Source organism: Brachyhypopomus gauderio, chromosome 4 (assembly GCF_052324685.1).
Source record: "Brachyhypopomus gauderio isolate BG-103 chromosome 4, BGAUD_0.2, whole genome shotgun sequence".
Taxonomy (NCBI): Eukaryota; Metazoa; Chordata; class Actinopteri; order Gymnotiformes; family Hypopomidae; genus Brachyhypopomus; species Brachyhypopomus gauderio.
The window spans coordinates 4,031,643-4,051,370 of NC_135214.1; the positions used below are offsets into that span (position 1 = coordinate 4,031,643).

The window sequence follows — 19,728 nt, forward strand, 5'->3', positions numbered from 1 at the left end:
TTCGTGTGTTTAGGTGTGTGTCCATTTCAGTGTCTTTGTCCGTTGTCTGACTTTCGTCCCGCTGTGTACACATGTTTATGTTTACCACAGTGACACTAATTAAAACCTTTATGATACGGAGCTGTGGATTACTTGCACTTAATAATAATAATAATAATAATAATGCATTTTGTTTAATGGCGCTTTTCTAGCACCCAAGGACACCGTACAATAAAAGACAATAATAAAATTAGACAAAGGAAATAAACATTAAAGATAAAACTAAATAAAATAAAATATTCCAATCAAGACAGAGGAAGTTTTATAAAGAAAATGCAATTTTAAACAGATGAGTTTTGAGTCTGGATTTAAATTTTGTGAGTGAGTCTGTATTCCGGAGTACAGGTGGTAGTGAGTTCCAGAGTCGGGGAGCAGAGTGGCTGAATGCCGAAGGTGGAAATAAGCAGACCGGGTTATGTTATTGATGTGTGATTGAAATGATAGAGTGCTGTTGAGAATGACACCCAGACTCTTAACCTGAGGGGAAGGGGAAACTGAACAGTTATCGATGATTAAGGAAAAACTGTTAACTTTGGATAGTGATGCTTTTGTACCTATGAGAAGAACCTCAGTTTTATCACTGTTTAGTTTAAGGAAATTTGTAGTAAACCAGGATTTTATTTCTGCTAAGCAGTCTGTGAGGGTGGAAGTCTGGAGGCTGGGGGACGGTTTACTGGAGATGTAGAGCTGGGTGTCATCCGCATAGCAATGAAAACTGATATTATATTTACGGAAGATATTGCCAAGGGGAAGGAGGTAGATAATGAAAAGAAGGGGGCCCAGGACAGAGCCCTGGGGCACACCTGACGTAACAGAGGAAGGCTGGGATATGTATGATTTAACCTGGATGACCTGAGTGCGGCCAGAGAGGTAAGATTTAAACCATTTGAGTACGATATGACGTAAACTGATGGAATATAGCCTATTGAGAAGGGTGGTGTGACAAATGGTATCAAAGGCCGCACTCAGGTCGAGAAGGATGAGAATAAAAAGCATGTGGAAAATTTCAACAACACTACCAGGATGAATTAAAGATTGCTTTGTGCAATTAAGCAGTTTCCATCACTGCAATGCTCTTCTGTATGCAGATTTCAGTAATAGGAATGTAGTGGCTCATATTTAAACAATATATTACCCTTGAGAAAAGAAGATCATGTAGGTCTTCAAAGTGCATGGCTACAGTGACTGTTAATGTATTGGTATGTTATGATTTGATTTGATATGAGAATATGAGCTGTCATGTTACATAACAAAGAAGGTAATACATTTGCTTGCTAGCACAAGCTTCTGTTCTGAGTGGCATTTTAGCAAACAAACGTGAATTACATAATTTCAATATTCATATGTGCAGTTTGTGTAACATTTCCAGGCATTTTGGCCTGAGGCGTGTGTTGCTGTATTGCTCATACCCACCTGACTGCATGTTTTGCTTCTTTCTTACATTCCCTTCAGCTGACTCCTGTGGTCTGTCTTCATTCCCACTTCTCGTGAGCTGTAACCTTCCCAAAGGGTTGTACAGAATGCTTGTTCAGGTGTTTTCACGTTAAAAGGGCAAATGTGTATGTGTGTGTGTTAGAGAGAGAACGAGAGAGAGTGAGAGGTGGGTGGGGTACAGTAGGAATGGCACATCTGAGATTTGTTGAGATATTAGATTAGTTGCTCTTTGTGTGTCAGCGGAAAATTCCATCTTCTCTCTCTCTCTCCCTCTCTCTCTCTCTCTCTCTCTCTCTCTCTCTCTCTCTCTCTTTCTCTGGTAAGGCACCTTGATGACATTTAAAGAATGTCTGAAAGAGAATGTGAAAACACGAAGGGCAGCAAAATCCACAGTCCGCTTCCCCGGGGTTGAGAGGGACACAGAGCCCCCCTGGACCACTGCAGTTAGTGGACAAATGAATCAATCCTCCCAGCCTGGTATCTCACAAGTCTGCTAAGCCTGTTTCAACACTTAAAATTAAAACAGTAAAAACCTAGAGAGTCTGTAACATGCCAGGAAGTCAAATATTAAAAGGCTTATTTTTCCCACTTAAATCTTCAATAATGAAGGATCTTTGCTAATGGTAACACACAATCTTGTTTTGGCACATAGCTGACACTTAAATTTATTGGCCACGTTATTAAGTAGAATGTAACCAGGCACAGGGCAGCTACGCCGTAGCCCGCTCACTACTGGGGTGTTTAGAGATAATTTGTTTAAAAAATTTAAATTGATGTTTTGACTGTGTGGATGAGCCCTTAAATTCATTTAACTTTGTGTGTTCAGCAAACAACAACCTCTGGTATTAAGACTGTGATAGGCATGGAACATGCAGGAACCCAAGCAAGTAAACCTGATTCTCAGACTGAAGAGTTTAATGGAAAGAAACATAAACAAGGTCTAAAGAAATCCAACGTAACATGAGTGACCGACATGACGTCATGCCCACAGAAAGGGCTTAGTAAGCAACAACAGAGCACAGGTGACATTGTGAATGAGACTCACCATGAACCATCTGTGTGGGGTGTAGCATATAACCAAAACATGAACAAAAGAATAAAACATAAACAAAAGGCCATATGGATGGAACCACCGTCATACGGAGACCGCAGGTGAGGGCACAAATTAATGTCTTCAGTTGAAGAGTTTAATGAAATGAAGGCTGTGACACTGAACACAAGCATGCACTAACCACAACTAAAGGAAGCCAACATAACATTAGCAACTGACAGTTGGTCATGCCAACACGATGCCAACATGAGATAACGACTCGCAAGTCACGTCGCAAATGAAGCTCGATCCTGTGGGTGGTGTGGCACATAACCAAAACAGACAACACATGGAGTAGAAAAGCGCAGCAAATACCAAGTGTCCATGTGGACGGCACCACCACCAGACGGAGGATGCACTGTCAAAGAAACATCCACCTACAGGCAATAATGCAGGTGTATCTGAATTGTTAAAGAACACTTAAGCTGTCTTTGCATCCTGATGGTTGTCACTACAACCAATTCTTTAAGGGAAATAGTGAAAATGACCTGTACTCTGTCATTAGAAACACAAAAATTCAAGATGGTTGTATGAAAGGCCTCTTCAGCAAACATAACAGGGAAAATTAGTTCTGTCGCTGTGCATGACTAAGACCATCTGCTTTACAATGAAGGAGAGCTGGAACCCATGACCAGGTATGTATATGCAAATACATATTTACAGATATATCATACATTTGATGTATTTTATACAACCCACACACACCTGAGTAGTTAATTTCTACAGAATGACACCAACCCCTCCTACTAATACATAAATCTGTATTCTCCCCAAAACCAAAAATTGCTTACACCCTCAACCAACAGACTCAGCATGGTTGATCTTATTGGGTGTCACTATTTAAAGCAGTCTTACAGATGTGCTTAACAAAGGCCATCCTCAACTTTATCTGCTCATTTATTAATGTGTATTAATAATATCCAGCTAACAACTGGATATTATTTCTAAACCACATCACTCCTGAAAGAAACGTTATAACATCATGATGTTATATGTATTACCTAAAGCTGTAGTTTGTAAAGATTCTAAGGTTTTTTCTGGTCCCACTGTACAGAAAGACACTGTACAGGGAAACACCCAGGTGGAGTAATGGTTACTGTTTGTGGCCCTGTTGCTATGGTGTTGATACAGGACAACAGGACACTCCCCAGTGCATCATGGGATTCCCTGCATTTTTTTTCCTTTGAATAGCAGTTACACATCAAGTCCTTTATGTATTTGTTTTGACATGTTGTAGATTATTGTTCTTTAGTAGAGCATTAAATCTGATAATAGATCTGGTATTAGATTATGACAGCTGTGTTCTGTGGTCTGTATAGGTTGAGAATGGCTGACATAATGGAAGAACATAAAGATAAAACAGCAGAAAACTGTCAACACTGACAGGATACTGTCAAGACTATGAGGCGGAGCCTGAGCAAAAGGGGTGGAGCTGACTGATGGTTCGATTGTCACTCACTCGAATACGGCTTTCACTCTGCAGAGTGTTTTTGACCTTAATAAATGCTCTGTCCCCATAGCTACACTTAATTACCTACTTCAATCCTCACCTCAATTCATTTTCAGTACATCAGAATTCACTACTCTTACTCATGTTTTTAATTGAAAAGAGAGCAGCCTTTGCAAATGCTTTATAATCGTATTAATGTCCTCTGATGGACTACAAAACCCATCTTGCATCCATTTAACCTGAATGTTAAACTCTTGCTTTGTGTCCTGCAGTACAAACCACAATTTACAGGGTGGGCATTTGGTTGTTGTAGTTAATGTTTCACTATTCCATTATTTCTTGCAGTAAAACATCACCACTGCTGCTTAGCTGCATCCCGTCTTTAATCAAACCTTCGACAAATCTTGTTTTCTGTTTTACTCATTTAGAAGGACTTCTGTTAGCATGTGATCCATGACCCCAGGACAACAAAGTTTGCACATAACTGAAGCAACACACAATTATGTTAGTTACATTTAACAAAAAATTCTTACAAGGCATTATCTCAGTTCAGTTATACACATTTACACTATATGGTAAGTCTACATGTAGTACATACTCATGGTATTTGTATGACATGGTAAGTATGGAATATGGTATATATATAACCCTTGTTCAGATTTTAGGTTGCTGGGATTAGGCTCCAGACCCATTAGAAAGTGTGCCCCCTGAGCACTAATGTTGCATTATAATATCGACATTTATATTTCTATTATAGGGACTTTAGATTGCCCCCCCGTGACCCCGACTAGCGGGATTAAGCGGTTCAGATAATGGATGGATGGATGGATAGATTAAAATATTCCAGAGCAGAATGTATCAATAAAGAACTGGGTTGGACTGAAATAAGAAGCTAAAAATCTCTATTTATAAAGCTATCAAATCTCCCAGGCTGAGCCAGGACGTTGCTGGGTCTGGCAGATTGACACCTGTATTTGGAAGAGTCTCTAATCCCTAAACTCGTCTCATGTGGAAGAACGTTCTACTGGGATCAGCAGAGTTTTATGCAGGCGGCATCATTTACTATGTATATTCTTGATGTTGTATATGAAAGTACCTTCAACAACTGATACCGATCTGGACACGATCTGATCTAGATACCGATCTGGACACAAACCTGTTTATCATCTTCACAAGCCTTTTATGGTTAAGTGTATTTGGAGTTTGTCTATGCATTTACCATACTGTTGATCACAATACCAACACTAATCTGTACCACTTCTGATATATTACATTTTGTGCACATTTCAATTGATAGAAGCTTTTACTATATACTGTCACTTCAGTTCCTTTCTGGTCTCTAGCTCACACCAAACCCAGGAAAATAAAACCGACATGCTGGGATGCCCTGGTCCAAACAAGCCACCCTAAGTGATTATGCTGCTCACCCAAGTTTGAGTTTTGGGCTTGTTTTTTGGACAGGACCCTGTGGACTTTGGAAACTGTCTGCATTCCTGCTCCAGTATAAATAGATTTTTGGAGCAGTTTGAAGTCCCAGTGGCTTTTGTGGGATGGGGCAGCTTTCTGATCACTTATAACCTTGTCCCTGTCTTGATTTGTTTATCACAGAAAGCCACGTTTATTTCCAGCAGATTTTATAATAACTGCTTAGAGATGACATGAGTGCAGTAATGAAAACATTCATGAAGATACACTTAAGGCTCTACTAAAACAATAAAAACATTTGAATTTTGGTTGCACAGCAGGTCTAGATTTGGAGTATGCAGTTTATGGGATTTCATAAAACCCTCACAGAACTTGTCAAAACTATGCCACAACCACATCAAGGCATTATTTCATTAGCCAACATTTCTCAGCTTAGCCAAATCATTTGAACATTTATTCCCCAGAGACAGAAGGGACATCACTGTTGATGACTGTTGACTTTTGACTCAAGTTCTGCAATTAACTGATAAATTTGGCCCTCCCGCATGGAGCACGTCTGGGTTTACATTACTAACAGAGAGTGTGGAGAAGTGGGCATGGCCTTTAGCACTGTTGTGGTCTGATAGCCTCTGAGGTGATCTGCAGTAGCCCTCTGTCCTGTAGGACAGATGTTTGGAATCAGGCAGTTCAGAAAAACCTGTTTTAGACAGGCCTGAAAATAAGCTATAACAGCCTTAAGCTTTAACCTGTCAAGTGTACTGTAAATTCGTCTGTCAAGTATATGGTGAATGATTTGTTAATAAGTGGAATTTATGTATACTTTTGTTTTCTCAAGGACTGCTTTTGGCAAACATGCTCGCCCTAATCCCTCCTGTTCTGTGGGCTGGTAAAACGGGCACATGAACAGTGAGGGGCAGCAATCCAACATACACCAGGTTAAGTTGTGGAAAGAAAAATGCAGTGAACCATTAAGAAAAATGTGATGCGTCTTTTTTGGTACCTGTTAACTCACTGACATATGAACGCAAGACTGCCCCCTGCAGTAAATACTAGAGATCTGCAGTATGAACAGTAGCCTCGTGGTCATGCCATACATGAAAAAAAGTAAAAATGGCAAAAGAAATTTGCACAAGATACAGCTTACTTTCTATTTAAAAGTCAAGAATTGAAAATTTGAAGGCATCCCAGACACTTCTTAAGTTGTTTTATGATGAAAATGTATAAATTAAAATTCTATATATAAATTTAAAGTATTTGAACAACATCTCTCTCTCTCTCTCTCTCTCTCTCTCTCTCTCACACACACACACACACACACACACACACACAAACATGACACACACATAAGAAAAATATAGACTTAAAAAACAGAATTAATACAGCCTTTCAAGCTCATGTTTAAATCAAATAACTTGGCTGACCCAGGTTTAGGCCTTTAAATCAGAGTGCTACATATGTTCAACCTGCCCTCACACTGTAAGATGCAAAATTGCTGATTCATATTCTTGCTCCCAGCACATTTTAGTACCTGATTTACAAGCTATGTGTTGTGCTTTCTGGCTCTAAAATGTATGGATTAGCCTACATGTCAATCATGTTGCCTTAAAGAAATTAAACGTATGCCATCTGGTGGTGAGAATAGTGCTGGCTGTGTTATTATTTAACTGTAGGTTTTGCCCTTGAAAAAAAGGTGAGAGATTCAAATAGCTGTGCTCAATCAGGTGAGCACTTCTCAGCTATGTGAACCCACCGAACCTTATTATAGCTCATGAGAGCATAGTTATGTGGATAAGTGCTCATTCCTGTGCCTCGAGCATAATGGGTAGTGATTTAGGACCAATGTGTTCTGAGAGAAAAACTGATGTCCTTGAGGTAAAAGATTAGTTACACAGGAACAAAATGGGTTGATATGAAGAGTGGGAGTAGTGAACACACACACACACACACACACACACACACACACACACAGTGTTCACAAAAGGGTGTGAATTTGTTCCTGGTACCTTGTTGAGTTACTCAGATGGATGGAAACTCTCTCTAAACTGTATTTTCTTCATATGCCCAGTACTGGAACTAAAGCTAATGTAAGTGTGACACCATTTCCTCTCCAGCAGTATTCATTTTCTGTCGCTAGAAAAACACTTTTAATGTCTGTTGTGCAGGGAAAACAAGAGACATTGTGAAAATATCCTTGTTTTGTGAATACTAAATCCTGCACAAAACCCAAGAGTAACTAAATATATGCATCATATTCATAGTTAATTTTGTTTCGTAATAGCTTGTACAGTGCTGGCAGTTCTAGAGGAGCAAACTGGTTAGATGTTTAATCAGGCAACATCAGGAATAAACATTCACATTGTTAAAAAAAAGGAACATGTTGTTTATTTTTAAACTGTCACAGTCAAAATCAGAGTTATTCCGCAATATAATTTGCATCAGTAAACCTGGAGTGTATTATAGCTCTCTACTTCTAATACATTACAATTGCGTTACAACATTGCGTTATGATTTATATATAGAATGTGCAACATTGAACACAAAGAAATATGTCACCCCAGTTAGTGACCTTTTCAAACAACTATCCCAGTGAATGTTTTAGTTCTCTCATCATAGTATCATGTTTTGCTTGATCATATATGTTTTGCTTGATTTCTTTGCATTGTTTGTGAAGTAAGAAAATCATATCTCTGGTAGTCTGGTTCACTGTTACACACAACAGTTTGGAATCTCTATAGTTCAGTGGAAAAACTTTTAATGTACAATAAAAAAATACAGCTAGAGGTTTAATATTTGAAACGCAGTGGTAATTTTAAAAAAGATTTTTCATAGCTTAGTAGTTTCTGATGAGTCACAAACAGACCTGATTTCTGAGACACATAAACATATAAACTAATGATGATGTTTTGAATGACGTCCTGTGAGAAAGCTACAAATTTGCCGGTCGCTACACAGCAAGCAAATTATTATCTTGACCCCACTGTTTTTGTCCTGTGTTCAGATGACAAAACCATCTGACTGGTCCAACCTGACACAGCACCTGCAGGACTCCCTGTCAAACACGCTCAGTGACATCCTAGACAACTGGCAGAGGAACTTAACGCAGGGCGAACGCAGCCTGGACGCCCGACTGGCTGAGGAGAACTTCCGCAACGTCATCTGGTACTTGGTGGTGATGATGGGGATGTTTGCCTTTATTGTGGTGGCCATCCTGGTGAGCACAGTGAAGTCGAAACGCAGGGAGCACTCAGACGACCCGTACCACAAATACATTGAGGGAGAGTGGAACTCGCAACCGCCGATTCAAGCCTTCAACCAGAGCTTTGTCATCTCCAACCCCACCCACAGGACCTTTGATGGCCTTTGCTCACCCTGACAGACCCTGGGGAAGTCAGATGGGCTTCGAGTGTCAGCTTTAAATGCAACTTATGATAAAGACCTTTAATCCATTGCAGTGCATTTGTCTGTGTTGCTACCTGTTTCTGTTTATTAGTAGTAATTGTACCTTAATTTAACGTCCAAGTATATACTGCAACATATAGCATTTGAAGCAGAGTTGAGAATTAAAAGCATCCCAGTCATAGAAAACACGTCACCATGTAGCTTCAACTCTGACCCCCAGCTGATAATGCCAAGCAAAGAATATCACGTCTTGTGCCTGCTAAGATAGAAATAACCTCAATCTTCTTCTTCAAGATTACTGCACATATTCATCTATAACTGTGTAATCTATAACTGTGTCTATATATATATATATATATATATATATATATATATATATATATATAATCTATAACTGTGTAATTCAAATCACATTAAAACGCCATGATTGCATCCCCCAGTAATTGGTATATGTGGTTACAGATAATGACAGCATAAATAAACATGTGCAATAACCCTACAGTAGAGCTATACCGCTTCTGTGTGAGTACAAACAGGTTTAGAAGTCCTTGTGCAGTTGCACCAGTGTGCCTGTGAGGAATCACTCTCACTTCAGAAAGACTCCAGGTTTGTCCAGGCTCCAGGGGTCATAGACAGGGTCACGGCACCAGATCTAACAGGGAAATACTCTATCTCTGGCTCTTCCCAATTAAGGAGCTAATTGGCCAGCTGTCCAACAGAAATGACTCTTAAAGGATTCACGTCATCACTTTAAATGCTTATGTACATGCTCATGCAGGCAGAAATTCAAGCTGAACTCACTGCATTTGTATAAGTGGCAACACACAGGAAGTTGTCCATGGCCCGAAATGGAAAATTATTAATAATGTTTTATCTTCAATGGGATAATTTCCCCCAAAATTTGAATGTGTAATATATGAACAATTAACATATAAAGACAACAGATATTTGGCTCTTTCAGATTCGTGGTTCTCTTCCAAACATTACTGCCCCCCTAAGTACAGCAGGATCTGGTTACAGTACAGTATGCCGAGATACACCAGGGCTTTGTCACGGTGTGCACGCACACACTCAACACATGCATAACTCTTTCCTGGAGCTTTGTGTACTTACTGATTACTCTCCAGTCATACAAAGGAGATTAAACTTGGGAAACCTTATCAAATTCTCTTTTGTTCCTATCATGATGAATGATTGTTCTGTGCACACAGTCTTCAGCAGCCGTCCTGGCCCTGGCTGTTTGACTACAGTATTTTTAGCCCTGAAACAACTGGGCTCCTAAAAAAGGGCCCAGGGAGAGAGACAGTGGGCCGCTGCTATGTAAGGTATCCCTCTCTCCCTCACCCTCAACCGTGCACAGCAGTGGCCCAGTGCTTTGTCTCTAGGTTGTAGTGAGAGCAAGGAGCGGCAGAGGATCTTGGGAGACTGGGAGAGAGGCAGCCTGAGGAGAGCGTCTTTACCATTGGTAAGGTGCATGAAGCCAAGAGGATATTTGAACCATGAGCTGACTATTTGTTTTGTTTTTTGCTTTGTTTTTATTTTTCTGGTGGATTCTGGTTCTTTCCTACCAGGGCTGTGTCATCTGACCCGCCAAGAAGGCTGCTGTGAAGGAGTGTTTGTGTGTGTGGGAGTGTCATTAGTGTGTCTCTGTCAGTGGTGGGAACCATGAGGAATGCCTGGTTCTTTTTGCTGGTGTGCCTGAACTTTGCCGGCCAGGCTTGGACCAATAAGGGCCTAGAGTTCCCTCGTTATGATGGCAAGGACCGTGTGTTGGACATCAACAGTAAGAACTACCGCAAGGCCCTCAAGGGCCATCACATGATGTGTCTCCTGTACCACGCCCCTGCGCCGGCCAGCAAGGAGCAACAGAAACAGTTCCAAATGACAGAGCTCGTGCTGGAGGTGAGAGAAAAGGATGCATGAACGTACACACCTGCAATTCTGTATTATGCCATCAGGCCTCACTAGTAAAATAAGAGCTGCAAATCAGATCTAAATAAAGGATCAGAAATAAATTACAATCTAAGAGGACCTGAAAATATAATATCAGAATCATTCAAACATTTTGGATTTGTATATGGACATGTATGTTTAAGTGGTCTAAGGTAATTGCATACATGAAGGCGAATCCAGGGAAAAACTGCAGTGTTGCAAAAGCAAAGTTCGTCTGAAATCCAAAAGGTCTCTTTTTCTGGGAGCCTTGTACGCATCAGTGCAGTTATGACCAACTAGACATGCTTTACTCCCTGGGATCATCATACATATAGCATAGGTGGGAGTGTGTTTGTGCGTGTGTGTGTGTGTGTGTGTGTGTGTGTGTGTGTCTGTGTGTGTGTGTGTGTGTGTGTGTGTGTGTGTGTGTGTGTGTGTGTGTGTGCGTGCGTGTGTGAAGGTCACTACTGGAGTTCCACTGCTGGTCCATTGGCCCACTGCCATAAACTCATATTATTTTACGTCCAGTACTAAAACATGCCATACCCTGTGAAGCCAGTTTACCCTCACACCAATAACTACATTGTGGATGTCTTTGAGATTATTCATGAAAATGAATTCACTCCAGCACCCAAATTAACCGATACACTTCCAAGACTAGCTTAGTATTCCATTATTATTCAAGAGATATTATGGGAGTCTCTTCCTCCTGATGAATTGAACAGGTTTAAATGACCCTATAGCTCACATTTCAACCTGTCATTTTACCCATCACCCCCTCAGAAGGTCTCAAAAACTAGTAGGCCTACTCCACTAGTCTCAAAAACTAGTACTCCACTAGAGGTGTTCAATCCACACCTATTTACTCACTCAATACATTCACAGGATGTTTATGTAATCATGCACAGGGTTATATGCTATTTGCATAGGGTTGTATGCTATTTATAACAAAATGTCCTCATCAAATCCCCCAATACTAAAAACGTAGTACAGTGCAATCACCTCATCTTGAGACTTCAAGAGAGCTCCATTAGCACAGTAGTCCCATTAGCGCCCCTGTTTCCAGCCTCACGAGCTTCTCTCTATGCTGAGACAAGACTGAGACAAAATGCTATAATTACATGGCTCTCTTCTATTCTTAATTGCTATTCTAGCCAGGCAATGCAGTGAGCACTCAATTTTATTCTTAGCACCTGCCAAATGTTTGTTGCAGATGCTTCGGTGGCTGGATGTCACTCCTAGCAACCAAATTGTGATTTTTTTGCACACAGAAATTTTAGAGCAGCACTGAAGGACGTCCATCTGAAGCCCCTATATATATATATATATATATATATATATATATATACCAGGTTAAATAAATAAATAAATAAATAAATATATATATATATATATATATATATATATATATATATATATATATATATATATATATATATAATGGGGTTATGATTCTCTGTAATCTGTTTCTGATCAACTCAAAAAACCTAAAGCGCGTATATATATATACGCGCTTTAGGTGTGCTCAGACTGTGCTGACCTTCCCTTATTTTCTCTTCTCTTCTCTTCTCTCCTCTCTATATATATATACGCGCTTTAGGTTTTTTGAGTTGATCAGAAACAGATTACAGAGAATCATAACCCCATTATATATATATATATATATATATATATATATATATATATATATATATATATATATATATATATATATATATATATATTTATTTATTTATTTAACCTGGTTAAATTCACATTGAGATAAAAAATATATTTTGGCTAAGAAGTCAGTAAACAAACCAAGCTGACCTGTCTGAAGCGGATCTAATCATTTTCATCTTGGATGTTTGGAAAGATTTGTATTCTGTAAGAATCACAGTGCATGTGATCCTGTTCAATTAGGTTTGATATTTTTAAGGTGCACTTTGGATACACCACTGTTCATCTTATCATCTTACATGAACTTTGCTTGATCCTATTTAAAGGCTGCATAAATCTTCTATTCATGGACAGAGATCATAAATATTGTTTCACTGTACTAAAAATCAGAACTTGATAAGATGTATATTTAACTGACCTATGACATTTTCCAGGGGCCTTCGAGAGTGCATTGTGAATAGCCTAGAAATATGTCGATGACTCTTAAAGCAAATATGCTTCTGAACAAGAGAATGAGAATGCATGAAGTTTTTTTTATGGTAGCTTTGCCACTTTTTACTTCTTTTGACCTCCTAATTTTGAGCAAATAGGAAGAGAGCATGTGCTCATGTGTGCTCATGTGTGCTTATGTGTGCTCATGTGCGTCTCTCTGGTCTGTGCTGCAGTTGGCTGCTCAGGTCTTGGTAGAGAAGGACATTGGTTTTGGAATGCTCGATGCTGAAAAGGACGCCAAAGTCGCTAAGAAACTCGGTAAGAAAAAGAAGCCCTGAGTGTCTCACGCATTCAGTCAAAGTTCTAAAATGGTTGGAAGGCCATACTGTGGCCCGGAAGATGAACCTCTTCTAGCAGACATGGAAGGGGGGGGGGGGTGGCATTGTATTGTAACTGTAATAACTCACCCACTGTGCGATATTAAACACAGCGGCATGGCCCACTAATACTGCTATGTGTTTTCTACAGGTCTATATGAAGAAGGAAGTGTGTATATTTTTAAGGATGACCGTGTGATTGAGTTTGATGGACTGCTCTCTGCAGACACCTTGGTGGAGTTCCTGCTGGATGTAAAGCATTGCTTGTCTTCTTGCTGTTCATTCCACTGTTTCATTGCAAAGTTTTAAAGACATCGGTGCTCCGTGTTGAGCAGATTGAACCTACAGTGGTGTTCAAATTCCTTTCGTAGGTGTTGGAGGATCCGGTCGAGGTCATCGATAACGCTCTGGAGCTGCAAGCCTTCGATCGCATGGAAGAAGACATCAGACTCATTGGATACTTCAAGAGTCCAGATTCAGAACGTAAGTATATGTGAATGTTGATTTTTGCTTAACTGAAATCAATTATCAAAAAGCTAGGTTATGACTAAGAATAAGAAAGGACTCCTTTTTCTCTTTTCATTTGGACACACACATACACACACTGTGATACATGTATTCAGAAGCCATCCACTGAAGACAATACATTTTCTTTAGGTGGAGGTAGAGAGGTAACTGCATATGACTGTAACTGCAGCTCTCATTAGATTCACACTGTAGGATTCCCTGTGGGAGGCGTCTCCTCTCAGCACAGTCTGTCTCCGCCTTGCTCGCTTGGGCATGTGAGCTAAAGAGCAAGGGGGGAGAGGTCAGCTATTTAAGGCCTTCTCTCTGGTCCCCTGTTAGGCCTGCATTCCCAAGTGGAATTCTCTTCCCTTATTTTCTCTTCTCTTCTCTTCTCTCCTCTTCTCTTATCTTCTCTTTTCTCATTTTCTCTTCTCTTCTTTTCTCTTCTCTTCTCATTTTCTTCTCTTCTCTTCTCTTCTCATTTTCTCTTCTCTTCTCTTCTCATTTTCTCTTCTCTTCTCTTCTCTTCTCTCCTCTTCTCTTATCTTCTCTTTTCTCATTTTCTCTTCTCTTCTTTTCTCTTCTCATTTTCTTCTCTTCTCTTCTCATTTTCTCTTCTCTTCTCTTCTCTTCTCATTTTCTTCTCTTCTCTTCTCATTTTCTCTTCTCTTCTCTTCTCTCATTTTCTCTTCTCTTCTCTTCTCTTCTCTTCTCAGATTTTCTGGAATTCCAAGAAGCAGCTGAGCAGTTCCAGCCATTTGTCAAATTTTTCGCAACCTTTGAAAAATCTGTGAGTGCCTTATCATGCTTCCTCTGTCCACCCAATACGAGGGTCCTGTGTTGGCATTGAGTCAGTCCCCTTTCTTTCAAAATTAGTATTGTATCTTTTGTAGGGAAACTTAGAAAAACCATTTAAACTGTCATATTTCAGGTTGCTAAGGAGTTGACTCTAAAGATGAATGAGGTAGACTTCTACGAGCCCTTCATGGAGGAACCTGTCACAATTCCAGACAGGCCCCACACTGAAGAGGACCTTGTAGCATTTGTTACCGAACACAGAAGGTAACTGAAGGGAGGGTGGTTTACTGGATGATTAAAGTGGTTTTGCAGGTATATGGAGACTTGTTCATTTTTTGTTTATTTTTAAATTGTGTTTCACCACTGTAGAGCAACGCTGAGAAAACTGAGAGCTGAGGACATGTTCGAAACTTGGGTGAGAAATGTCTCCAAGTTCCTTCAGCCTAATGCCTTTTCATGCAATGCAGGCAATGTACATATTGTAGGTCCAGGTATGAGATTACAACAAAACAAGCACTGGCATGCGCAATGTCAATGTAAAATGACCTCTAAACAGCACCCACCATTTCATACACACAGTCATATCACACAATACAAGAAGTATCCCTGACATGGATGACGTGGAGCAGACCCCTAAGTGCAACTTTCCTACTGGTTGTTGGACACTCACAGTTCTAATATGGATAACGTTCTATATTACCTGAAATGTTCTGCTGTTCAGGAGGACGACCTTGATGGGATTCACATTGTTGCCTTTGCAGAAGTGGAGGACCCAGGTACCTCAAGCGTTTACCATCTAAACATGTCACTCAGTTTTGGACTTTTATGTACTAAACTTATTTATGTTGTTTTCAGATGGCTACGAGTTTTTAGAGGTTCTGAAAGAGGTTGCTAGGGACAACACCCAGAACCCTGACCTGAGTATTGTCTGGATTGATCCTGACGACTTCCCTTTAGTGAGTACCTCAGAAAGAAGAGGGCAGCTTACTAATTCAACAGTGCTGTGACAGCAGAGGACCAAGAAGCCATTTTTGTTTATTATATATTTTTTACCACTTCTTTTCATTTTCCTCTCTCCTCTCTCAGCTAATTCCATACTGGGAGAAGACCTTTAAGGTTGACCTCTTCCGACCTCAGATTGGAATAGTTAACGTCACAGATGTACGTATGGCAGCAACATCTTACACACCACAAAAGGCTGAACTATTAACATCCTTTCCCCCCAAACCAAGTAGCTTCACCTTATACACTGAAACAGAAGCATTCTCAATAGTTCTTCATTAAAACGTGAGTGATAAATGTCTACTTCCCCTTAAGCAATCTGATGTTCAGAACTATTCATCCTGGGCTGGTTTATATTCACATTCGGCCTACTTTATAGTTTTAAAGTACTTTTTCTGCCCCAAAGTTCTTCTATGTTAAGAAAACACACCCCAGTGACATAAAGACAGGCATAAAATCCATGACTCACTGTAGCTTCTGCTGTTCTTCTGATTCTTCAGACACATTAAAGGCCTTAAAGTCAGATTAAAGTGTTCCTGATGCAAAAAATGTAACATGGTCACAGACTGTAAATACCTACTTGATGTTTATTATCAAAAGATCACTTTAAAATTATTACTTTGAAAGTAACAGTGGCTTGTTGAATACTGTTGAATCGGGTTTTGATGTGTGACATCTGACCCTTTAACAGGCGGACAGTGTGTGGATGAAGATAGATGATGATGAGAATTTGCCCTCGGCTGATGAGCTGGAAGACTGGCTAGAGGATGTGCTTTCTGGGAATATAAACACAGAGGATGATGATGACGACGACAACGATGATGATGATGATGATGACGACGACGATGATGACGACGACGATGATGACGACGACGATGACGATGATGATGACGACGATGATGACGACGATGATGATGATGATGACGACGATGATGACTGATGATGACTTTGAATTGTGTGGAGCCAAAAACGAACTGCTCAGGAACAGCTAGAGCCTCTGAGCACCTCCACAAAAGCATCATTTTGTACATTTTTTGTACATCATTAACAGTGAACTTTCATCTTAAATGAAATGTGTAAATGTGTTTTATAGACAAAACTGATTACAGCCTTATACTGTCTAACAACTGACAGACCCAATTCATTTTACAGGATAGTTCTGCTCTTCCGAGTCTTTGTTTAAATACTGTCTAAGAATTCTTTGAGAGCAATATATTCTGTAATGGAAAATATTAAGTTCATTATGTCAAAATTCAAATGTCAAAAGTTTTGATAAGGCAACTATGTTCATGATAATAAATCTATGTATTTTTGTCAGTTAAAATGCATTCATTTAAAACATGTAACAAATTACTGATATTTCTCGCTAAATCTTCTAAAGATTTAACTATTGCCATGGAAAAATGTATACTATTAATATGAATACTGACATCATTTGTATACAACAAACACATTTCCACACACCCCAACACATTTCCACACCCCAACACATTTCCACACACCCCAACATGTGTCCACACACCCCAACACATTTCCACACACCCCAACATGTTTCCACACACCCCAACATGTGTCCACACACCCCAACACATTTCCACACAATCACAATCTTCCCACACAACCTAACAGAAATGTTCTTAAAATATGTTCATAGTCAACACACACACTATGTTCAGTTTGGACAAAGGAATTTAGCCGTATTACAGTGTCACTGGTATTTTGGGGAAGATATTGGGGAAATTATTTCTAGATATTTTATGAGAATATTCTATTTGTTGTTATATATGGGCTTTAACAACAGAATCTCTGCATAAGGCAAACCTATACCATCAAATCTATTCCATCAAAATGCTTGCACTTTGAACTCAAGGACAAGGAAAGTCATACTGAGAAATATAAAATATGTCAGCTGATATATCTGCTTCATAAAACATGTTATTGATACTTATGAGAAGTCAGTAATATAAAAAAACAACATGTTATCTAAACGTGTTCATCTGAGATATATAGTTTATTGGAAACAAGGTTGCTTTAAGCACTTGTCAAATGCATTTGATCAGAAATGTCATTGCCAGGGCTAACTGAGGAGGATCTGGAATAACTTCATATTAATGACTTCCAAGAAAAATGACAAGGAAAAATCTATGCTAACATACAAAAGAACTTACTGATACCTTTATATAAATATATACAAACAGAGGCATACAAAATGTTTGTACATACTCATGTATCACTCATAAATTAAATATATACACCAATATGTACACATCCAAATATCAATGTTAAAAATACAAAACATACACTGTCATTGTTGGGTGGTCAGAGAGACCCCTAAATTACAAAAAATGCATGTATTCTTATAGAAACTTGCAGGAAGAGACTCTGGCCATAATGGTCCTTGTGAACATGAAAAATCAACAATCCCAACTAAGCACTAACATGAAGGCCAACAGGGGAATGTGAACCGCACACATTACGTCCAAAAAATCCAAATCTACACTTGCCACCGTCTATCAAGAACCCCGGAGCCCAAGTACAAAACAGTGTGTACGCGGTGTAGAAAAGTGCGTTAGTCCGTCAAAGTGGCGTCAACCCTGTGTGGAGCTGCTGAAGACCATGGTCCATCAAAAGCGTTTGGCAGCATCTCCTGGGCTCATGTTTTCAGATGTGGTTTGAAGCTTTTCCACAGTGATCACAGAAACGAGAGCTTGGTGCTTCTCACCCGGCAGGCGTGTTCAGTGACGTGTACCACAACACGCCCCGTGTGTCACGGCCCTGCCTCTACATGTCTGCTTGACTCCGCCCACGATGTGCAGTGAGCTTCTGTTCATTCTTAAACACTGCTTGAACACACACAAATACTCACATACCAATACTTACACACATTCACTCTCACACTTGCAAATACTAGTCACAGCCTTTTAACATCAATACTTATTTCAGTCCTTTTCCTCAAAAAGAAGAGACTGCGGTGTATCAAAGTTTGTCCAGTGTGTGATATGTGATTTGTAAAATGTGATCTGTAAAACATAAAAAAGACAAACAAACAAACAAAAACAAAACAAAACAAAGAGCGGTCCCGTTGTGTCAGATGGACGTCTCCGACTGCAGCAGCAACACAAACTTGTGTGACTTGGGGTGGACGTACTGCTCTGTGAGCTTGAGATGGGGGAGAGTCTTGGTGCTCACCACCAGGCTGAACTCAGCGTTCCTCAGCTGGAACTCGGTGCCGTCTCGTAGCGGGCTGGTGACGGAGGCCTCGCACACCAGCGTCCACTGCAGGGCCTGCGGGCCCTCGCTGCCGTACTGCAGGGTGGGGCCCGCGCTCAGGTAGCTTTCCAGAAAGGCCTGGCGGAGAGAAGCGAAACATTTGTGGTTGAGGACGAGAGACTGAGCTCTTCGAGCAGGCTAGGAGACAGTGTGTGTGTGTGTGTGTGTGTGTGTGTGTGTGTGTGTGTGTGTGTGTGTGTGTGTGTGTGTGTGTGTGTGTGTGTGTGTGTGTGTGTGTGTGTGTTCTCTGAAGGCACCTTGGGCGTCATGCTGTGTGTGATGCAGAAGGCCAGGTGTTGCTGGATGCTCTCCATGCTGTGGCAGTGCTGCTGTCGTGTGGTACGCAGGTATTTCTGCAGCGCCCGAGCCATCGACGGGAAGACCGCCTGCGCCGCCTCACGTGGGTCCAGCACGTCGCCGGGAGGCTTCTTCTTCTCCTCTTCCTGCAGACGCCGCACGTGCGTGAAAGCCTCCTCTACTGCCACCACCAGCCTGGAAGCGGCAGACACAACCTTAACGGCTGTCCGGTTTCGGCGGTTTATGGCTTTGGGAACATGTGATTGGCTGAATCTGCTCGCAGGGACGGGGCTTATACCTCGCACGGCGCTTGCGAACCCTCCTCTCGTGGTCGGCCTCCTCGTAGTAAAGCTCATTGTGGGTGGCGTCTCTGTGCCGGGCTGCTGCGGCCATCTTGGCTCTAGACTGACTGGCTGCACCGTCACTGCTGGGACCTGACAGAAAGACCAACAGCATTGTGGGACACTGTAAGTTCTCTGTGTTTTCTAACTAGACAGCCTTTAGCATGGTAAGATAAAAGGACCCTTTTCTGCACGCATAAGCAAAGGTGAATATACTGTGGCTGAAGAGAAAAACATAACATGTTAATTCCCTGGAATAAATCTTGTCAATTTCTC

At 40.5% G+C, this 19,728-nt stretch overlaps 3 protein-coding genes across 3 annotated transcripts in view; 2 read left to right on the plus strand and 1 right to left on the minus strand.

Annotated features, from left to right (window-relative positions):
• The first annotated feature begins 7,339 nt into the window (after positions 1–7,339).
• LOC143511567 (potassium voltage-gated channel subfamily E member 2-like) lies at positions 7,340–9,192 on the plus strand. Its single transcript, XM_077001164.1, has 2 exons — positions 7,340–7,522; positions 8,437–9,192. The coding sequence occupies exons 1-2, from the start codon at positions 7,463–7,465 to the stop codon at positions 8,809–8,811; spliced, it is 435 nt and encodes a 144-aa protein (XP_076857279.1). The 5' UTR covers positions 7,340–7,462; the 3' UTR covers positions 8,812–9,192.
• A 953-nt stretch (positions 9,193–10,145) lies between these two features.
• casq2 (calsequestrin 2) lies at positions 10,146–16,857 on the plus strand. Its single transcript, XM_077001638.1, is given in 13 exon segments — positions 10,146–10,302; positions 10,409–10,739; positions 13,094–13,178; positions 13,389–13,489; positions 13,609–13,720; positions 14,461–14,534; positions 14,676–14,806; positions 14,912–14,957; positions 15,264–15,318; positions 15,398–15,498; positions 15,629–15,703; positions 16,236–16,480; positions 16,482–16,857. Coding segments are annotated over 12 exon segments (1,317 nt in total). The 5' UTR covers positions 10,146–10,302; positions 10,409–10,502; the 3' UTR covers positions 16,537–16,857.
• Positions 16,858–17,536: 679 nt separating this feature from the next.
• Positions 17,537–19,728, minus strand: part of vangl1 (VANGL planar cell polarity protein 1) — a 25,078-nt gene continuing 22,886 nt past the window's right edge. Inside the window, exons 7-9 of the mRNA XM_077001637.1 lie at positions 19,410–19,545; positions 19,072–19,306; positions 17,537–18,892 (exon numbers count right to left, since the gene is read on the minus strand). Of these exons, the coding sequence (XP_076857752.1) occupies positions 18,632–18,892; positions 19,072–19,306; positions 19,410–19,545 (632 nt within the window). The 3' untranslated portion in view covers positions 17,537–18,631. The remainder of the gene's footprint in view (positions 18,893–19,071; positions 19,307–19,409; positions 19,546–19,728) is intronic.

Excerpts from the sequence above, each read along its gene's own strand:
- LOC143511567 (XM_077001164.1), top strand. The coding sequence starts at position 7,463 with ATGGAAACTCTCTCTAAACTGTATTTTCTTCATATGCCCAGTACTGGA. Across the intron at positions 7,523-8,436 it reads GTACTGGAACTAAAGCTAAT|ATGACAAAACCATCTGACTG; the intron begins GTAAGTGTGACA and ends TCCTGTGTTCAG.